The 8,265-nt window shown below is 40.8% G+C and overlaps 1 protein-coding gene across 5 annotated transcripts in view; it reads right to left on the reverse strand.

Annotated features, from left to right (window-relative positions):
* Positions 1 to 8,034, reverse strand: part of LOC110530908 (otoferlin) — a 152,732-nt gene extending 144,698 nt beyond the window's left edge. For all 5 annotated transcript variants that reach the window (XM_036985435.1, XM_036985432.1, XM_036985434.1 and 2 more), the window contains exon 1: positions 7,662 to 8,034. In XM_036985435.1, the coding sequence (XP_036841330.1) occupies positions 7,662 to 7,740 (79 nt within the window). In that variant the 5' untranslated portion in view covers positions 7,741 to 8,034. The remainder of the gene's footprint in view (positions 1 to 7,661) is intronic.
* Positions 8,035 to 8,265: the final 231 nt, after the last annotated feature.

Genomic DNA, 8,265 nt, shown 5'->3' on the forward strand with positions numbered 1-8,265 from the left:
GAGTGGTATGACGGCTGCGTGTTCCCATGGTGTTTATACTTGTGTACTATTGTTTGTACAGATGAACGTGGTACCTTCAGGCGTTTGAAAATTGCTCCCAAGGATGAACCAGACTTGTGGAAGTACACGTTTCTTTCATAGGTCTTGGCTGATTTCTTTTGATTTTCCCATGCAAAGAGGCACTGAGTTTGAAGGTAGGCCTTGAAATACATCCACAGGTACACTTCCAATTGACTCAAATGATGTCAATTAGCCTATCAGAAGCTTCTAAAGCCATGACATCATTTTTGGGAATTTTCAAAGCTGTTTAAAGGCACAGTCAACTTAGTGTATGTAACCTTTTGACCCACTGGAAATGTGATACAGTGAATTGTAACTGAAATAATCTGTCTGTAAACAATTTTGGAAAAATGACTTGTGTCATGCACGAAAGTAGATGTCCTAAACGACTTGACAAAACTATAGTTGTGGATAGGGTTGAAAAGCTAGCTTTAATGACTCCAACCTAAGTGTATGTAAACTTCCAACTTCAACTGTACATCCAAACTTTTCACAGAAGCTGGATAAAGATCCAATATAAAGAGAAAGGGGGAATGTCTACTCATCGTTATACTGCTGGGAAATGTAGTGTTTTTTAACCTTCATGGTACCATCTTACTGATCATATTTGCACTTCTCCAGAAATAACTGACGGAATTGCATTTAATTCAAGCTATGTTCGTTTTCAAGGGTAAACCCATGGACGGTGAATCTCTCTAATAAGTTTGTTTTTTGTCAAATTAAATGAAATGGCGGGAAACCAATATTTGAAAAAATATATAGAATTATACTAGACTCACCGGTACAAGAGGCATATCTCGCCTTCCATGAGCACTGTGCGTCATGGCTGGATAGCCTGCGCTTCCAATGTCAAAATCCATGCCATTATCAACTGTGTAACTGTTAAGGCCTGATTTTGGTGGGTCTTAAAACTTCCCATTACCACTGCATGAAATTCTCACTTTTACACTTGTTTTTAAGGACACACCTTAAATATTGCACCCGTTCCCACCCACCTCAGCGCAAGCGAGCTGATGATAGACAGGTAAATTGCCAAACCTGGCGTTAGGGCTGGAAAATGCCAGTGCACCAGAATTACATGACGAAATTGCACACTAACGTGCGTTTGATACTTCCATCACCTTAGCACTAGCTAAAAAATAGAGGCCATAATGTTATGTAAGTACGCTTAACACCAAACAATTCAAATGTAACAAGGCATCGGGAGTGAGAGATTTAAAAAAAACCTGGTAATGTGGGACCATGGCAGAGATATAAATGACCAAGGCAAAGCGGAGCAGCAAGTCAATAAAAACAGAAAGAGAGAGAGAGACAGAGACAGACAGACGTAAGGAGATTGAGAGGGAGAAAATTAGAAAACACCTACAGCGAGGTACGTCAATCAATATACTACGTTGAATAGTAGACACGGGGACAGTCTGTGCACTTTCAATTACCTGGGGATTTATAGAGTGAGAGCGTTTTTTTTACTGATATCTTACTGTAGAGTGAAAGTAAAAGGTTATACCAGCAGAGCAGAGGGAAAAAATATATTTGCAGTGTTCTGTAATTAAAAAAAAGATTTACAGGAAAGAGAGCGTTCAGCAAACTGTTTCATTTCTACAATTTAGCAGAGGAACAGAAAGAAACAAATTGAGTGACAGAGAGGGAGAAAACGAGAGAGAGAGTCCCTTTCATAACTATTTCAAATTTGAGAGAGAGAGAGAGAGAGAGAGAGAGAGAGAGAGAATTATCCTAAGCAGGCAGAACGATAACAACTTCTTTGAGAATCAAGTAATCTGTAATTGAATCTCAACCAGAGTGAATCTGACTCAGTTCCGTGATGGTGGAAATAATAATTTAATTTCTCATTTATTTTATATACAGCGTAACACATTGGCTGTGCTAACTTCGCCTCAGGCCCGGGAAGAGAAGACAAGCATTACCATCAAGCCATTTTACAGTGCAGGAGAAGTTAGAGTATCTGGCTTTAGAATAGGGAAGTACTTGACTTCAGAATAGGGAAGTGCTAGGAGATAACAAAGCCCCAAACAATCTATTTTTACCAGCGGGCAATTCAACACCCTACCAAAATTATGTTGGTGAAATATTCATGCTGTCATTCAACACATGTTGACAATAGATTTGGGAAAATTCTTGGCTTTTGTGGACAGACTGTCCTCTACCAATCACTGAAATGTACAGTAACAGTCAAAAGTTTAGGCAGACCTACTAATTCCAGGGTTTTTCTTATTTTTTAAAACTATTTTATACATTGTAGAATAATAGTGAAGACATCAAAACTATGAAATAACACACATGGAATCATGTAGTAAGCAAAAAAAGTGTTAAACAAATCAAAATAAATGTAATATTTGTATTCTTCAAAGTAACCACCATTTGTCTTGATGACAGCTTTGCACATTCTCGGCATTCTCTCAACCAGATTCACCTGGAATGATCTTCCAACAGTCTTGAAGAAGTTCCCACATATGCTGAGTACTTGTTAGCTGCTTTTCCTTCCCTCTGCAGTCCAGCTAATCCCAAACCATCTCAATTGGGTTGAGGTCAGGTGATTGTGGAGGCCAGGTCATCTGATGCAGCACTCCATCACTCTCCTTCTTGGTCAAATAGCCCTTACACAGCGTTACACAACCCAGTGTTGGGTCATTGTACTGTTGAAAAACAAATGATAGTCCCACTAAGCGCAAACCAGATGTGATGGCGGATCGCTGCAGAATGCTGTGGTAGCCATGCTGGTTTAGCGTGCCTTGAGTTCTAAGTAAGTCACAGACAGTGTCACCAGCAAAGCACCCCCACACCATCACACCTCCTCCATGCTTCACAGTGGGGACCACACATGCAGAGATCATCCATTCACTTACTCTGCGTCTCACAAATACACAGCGGTTGGAACCAAAAATCTCAAATGTGGACTAATCAGACCAAAGGACATATTTCCTCCGGTCTAATGTCCATTGCTCATGTTTCTTGGCCCAAACAAGTTGCTTCTTATTATTGGTGTCCTTTAGTAGTGATTTCTTTGCAGCAATTCAACCATGAAGGCCTGATTCACACAGTCTCCTCTGAACAGTTGATGTTGAGATGTGTCTGTTACTTGAACTCTATGAAGCATTTATTTGGACTGCAATTTCTGAGGCTGGTATCTCTAATGAACTTATCCTCTGTAGCAGAGGTAACTCTGGGTCTTCCTTTCCTGTGGAGGAAATGAGAGCCAATTTCATCATAGCGCCTGATGGTTTTTGCGAACGCGTTTGATGACACTTTCAAAGTTCTTGAAATTTTCTGCATTGACTGACCTTCTTAAAGTAATGATGGACTGTTGTTTCTCTTTGCTTATTTGAGCTCTTCTTGCCATAATATGGACTTGGTCTTTTACCAAATAGGGCTATCTTCTGTATACCACCCATACCTTGTCTGTCACGTTCTGACCTTTATTTCCTTTGTTTTGTCATTATTTAGTATGGTCAGGGCGTGAGTTGGGGTGGGCAGTCTATGTTTGGTTTTCTATGATTTGGGGATTTCTATGTTTCGGCCTAGTATGGTTCTCAATCAGAGGCAGGTGTCATTAGTTGTCTCTGATTGAGAATCATACTTAGGTAGCCTGGGTTTCACTGTTTGTTTGTGGGTGTTTGTTTCCGTGTCTGTGTTTTTCACCACACGGTACTGTTTTGGGTTTCGTTCGTTCCACGTTTATTGTTTTTGTATTCAGTTGTGTTCATGTTAAGTATTTCTTATTAAAAGAACCATGGACACTTACCACGCCCCATATTGGTCCTCCGATCCTTCTCGCCTCTCCTCTTCGGAAGAAGAGGAGGAAATCCCTTACATTGTCACAACACAACTGATTGTCTCAAACGCATTAAGAAGTCAAGAAATTCCACAAATGAACTTTAACAAGGCATACATGTTCAATGAAATTCCTTCCAGGTGACTACCTCATGAATCTGGTTGTGAAAATGCCAAGAGTGTGAGAAGCTGTCATCAAGGGAAAGGGTGGCTACTTTGAAGAATCTGAAATATGTGTTTTTATTTGTTTAACACTTTTTTGGTTACTACATGATTCCGTATGTGTTATTTCATAGTTTTGATGTCTTCACTATTATTCTACAATGTAGAAAATAGTAAAAATAGAGAAAAACCTTGGAACGAGTAGGTGTGTCCAAACTTTTGACTGGTACTGTATGCACTGTACAGCACAGCATGTGTATGTTCAGGTTTTTGTACTGTATATCTGGACTTAGAACATATATTATCTTAAGCTTCTTCTACTTAATAGACACATTGGTCAATCTATATGTTCCCCCCCACGGGATAGATGTCTAACTCTGTGGTTACTGGTAACAAAGCTTACATAACCTTCCCCAGTGTCTGTCCCTGTAAGGGATATAGGTTGACCTGCCCAGTGGGGCAGGGGCTTCCTGAGAGAACCCTTCCTCTCCAGACAGGAAACAGTCTGATTTTAAAGTACCCAGGAGGCCTTGCTGACAGCATGTACTCCAGGCAAGGAGCTATCAACAACATCTCAAACACCAGAGAGAGAGGGGTGGATAGGGAAGGAAAGAGAGAGGGAGATGGAGAAGGACAGGGAGGGGGACAGAGAGTGAGAGAGAGAGACTAGGTTTTCTTTCACTGTTAAATCAGACACATGGCCATTCTGCCACCCTAGGCGAGACAAACCAATTGCAGCTGAAAATAAAATACATATTTTCCCAGACGTTGAAGTTAGGTTCAATTTAGGATCTGAATGAAAGGTGAAAATACATATTTTCCGGATGCGGAAATCAGGTTAATTTTCCATTCTGAATGAAAGAGGAAAATTGGTATTTTACAGATATTGAAAACACATATTTTCCGGGTGTTGAAAATATATATTTTCAAGACATTGAAATCATGTTCATTTTGGTTCTGAATGAAAGTTGCAAATATGTCATTTATAGACGTCTATGTTTGGGCCAAATAAAGGCTATTCCAGACCGGACAACATCTGAACCAAACATTGATGTCTATGATTAGTTCAGATTTGGTCCGGACTGGACAAAAAAACAATGTCCATGGACGTGGAAATCAAGGCTGGTCTGGACTGCACCAAAAAAAGAATTACAACTCTGGACAGGACCAAAACAATACGTCCAAAATGTGTTAGCGTCAAGTCCGTGCTTACTGAGGTATAGCCTACAAAAGGGATGGGCAATTCCAGTCCTTGGGGGCTGGAGTGGTGTCACACTTTTCCCCCATCCCTAGTCAACACAACTGATGAAACGAATTGCATTCTAAACAGAAGATCGTGATTAGATGATTATTGGTGTCAGATGTGTTAGCTGGGGCTGGGGCAAAAGTGTGGCATCAATCAGGCCACGGAGGACTGGAGTTGCCTGAAATTTAATTTTAGTAATGCCCATCTATGTGGTAGGCCTTCCGTTTGTAATTTTTATTTTATTTTTTAAAGACGTCCATAAGACGTCGGCCTTAGTCTGTGCTTAGTGGGGCGTAGGTCGTTGCATGGGCTTTATCAGTGCTGATTCCTGTCTCTAATCAATGTGGCTATTTATGCTCTTAATATCAGCTACCCAACTTTATAAAGGGCTTATTATCCTGAGCCCATTTGCAATGTGTTTGCACAGTGGGAAATGCAGAAGAAGCATTTTATTTTTCGCTATGATCAGCTCATAAAACATGTACAGATACAAACGTGAAACCACTGAGCATGATAATTTAGGCCACGGGATGAAACTCCTGGACAGCAGTCGTGATTAGCGTGATTGTCCATTCCATATTGTCCATTTTACTTTGACCTGTCCTGTTTTTGTTAAACATGTCAGCTAATATTTTATTTGATTGGGCGCCATTTAGTTCAGGCTATTTGATCGGAGAAACTAGCATGATGTAAAATGTTTGTCTCGTTACATTATCTCCAGCCTGTAGGCTACAGAAAATACAACATACTCTTTCTACCATATTTGATATCTGCTACATGATTTGTGTTATATACTTTTTTTGGTCGGAATGTTGGTGGAGCGCCACAGTAATGCGTCTCTCCAACAACACCATGGTGAGTCACGTTGGGAATGGTAAATATTTAGTCTCCCCCTGCCTTTGACAAAGGAGGCACTGCTTATCATAGGGCGGCAGCAGCACTCACCTAAAAAAAAAACATTTGCCACCGGTTGAGAGAAATTGTTTTTTTTTTTTTGGGGGGGGGGGGGATTATGTCAGGTTTTATGTGTGGTTGGATGTCAATTTAGCTCAGAAAATGCCGCCTTCGTCAATCTGCAGCCATAGGCGTCTGCATATTCCTGCCTACTGAGCGGGACGGCCCAGTTACTAAATTGTTGCCCATTTCACTGACATCCTAAATTAATAGTTCAGAAACCGAACATCTTATATGGTTCCTTAGTTAAATTGAACAACAAGCCACATAATTTACGGTTTCAGTGCCAGACAGTTTATACAGCAGGTGTCGACTTCAACTGGTAAAACGGCAGGGTTACTGTGTAAACAGTTATTGGCCTTTATTCTACAAACAAGTAGGCTACTCATTGTCATAAAGAGTTATCGCAACATTTCTTTCAATTACTAGTTCAGCATTGTGATGTCATAAATGTTAACAACAAACAATTAGTCACTGTGATGTCATAATAGAAGAATTTGACATTGTGATGTCATAAAAGTTTATCACTGCAACTAGCGGCAAATTCCAAATTGGCTATATCATAACAATTTGGCAAACGGTTAGCAGTGTGGTTAAGATTAAGGTTAATGTCTGCCTACACACACACACAGGCTGTCTCAAAAATCAGAATTTGCTCTCCGTGGTGCTGAAACGGGCAAACAGTTTCAAACAGAAAACACACACAATTCCCTCCACACGAATGCGTAGCAGTCTAGCCTTCATCTACAGTGCCTATATTGTTCATTCGTTTAATTGTTGCATTGGGATTACCAATCTGTTTCCAATCAGACCTGCCTGGCCATTGGAGTTGGCCATAATGGACCACCGACCACGGGCCAGCTTCCTTATTAGAGTCTCATTCCTTTCCGTGATGGAAATCAATGGTTTTTGATACTGTAAGATCCAGCTCAGCTGAGCGCATTGCAAGGGAGGCTAGCCACGGTGGAGAAAGATGAGAGCTGTAGAAATGTAAAACGTGAAATAACGGTTGCGTATAACGACTCGGGCTATAGGGAAGAGAATATCCTTCTGATCGATAGGACTACAGGTTATTGAACACATTTTTAAACTTAACGGTTAAAAAACGATGTCCTAACTAAAATTACTCAATAAATTATTATTTATTTATTTATGGGTATTATGTATTCCAATGCATAAAAGCTCGCCTCCACAATCTGTGTCTCTCTCCGTCACCTCCTGGGATTGTGGAGGTAGGCGGGGGTTTCCCTAACTTTTCAGTGCAACCACAGGAGACGCGTCACCACCTTGGGGTTTACCTATCCACAGGCTCATACACCAAATCACATCGATCACATCGCAAACTCCTAGGCACTGCGCAATCAGTATGACTATTCCTATTGGGTCATAGAGAGAGAAAACATCCCGTACAACGCATCTGTAGTGATAATAAAGTATTTGAGTTTCTTACCTCGAAATGTGACTTTGGCGATTCTGTCCCCCTTTCCACGAAGGTCCCGGATCGTCTTAAGGTGGACTAGAAGAGCCATGTCAACTTCGGTACAATACAGCACTTCAGGAAAAAATGAACTACAGTATTTTCCTTCACAGAGCAAGAAACTCGTATATTCTGCTGATAAGCGTATCAACCAAATGTTCAATGATCTCTGAACCTAGACCCTCTCATTGCGTCTTTGGTGAAACAAAATCTCCTTCCATTCCGCATGAAGCATCTGCTTTATCTCCTTTGACAGAAAGAAAGGATGTCCAATTACTCATAAGCTTTCGTTTTATCCCGCGCTATATGCTTCGCGACTGCTGGGTCTCACGCATCCAGGTGACTGACTGGCGCGTGTGGTGAAGACAGGGGTCTGCGCTTCGACTCGCGGTCATACGGAGGGAAGGGGCGGGAGAAAGTGTCTTGGACAGGGAGGGTTGCATTCTCAGATAAAAATGTTTACCATTGTTGAGAGGAAATCCACTATACAGAATATTTTGTGTATGTATTGATATGTAGGATATGTGTGCCGTTTTTACATGTATGTAGTTCTGTCCTTGAGCTGTTCTTGTCTATT

Source organism: Oncorhynchus mykiss, chromosome 8 (assembly GCF_013265735.2).
Source record: "Oncorhynchus mykiss isolate Arlee chromosome 8, USDA_OmykA_1.1, whole genome shotgun sequence".
In the NCBI taxonomy this organism is placed as follows: Eukaryota; Metazoa; Chordata; class Actinopteri; order Salmoniformes; family Salmonidae; genus Oncorhynchus; species Oncorhynchus mykiss.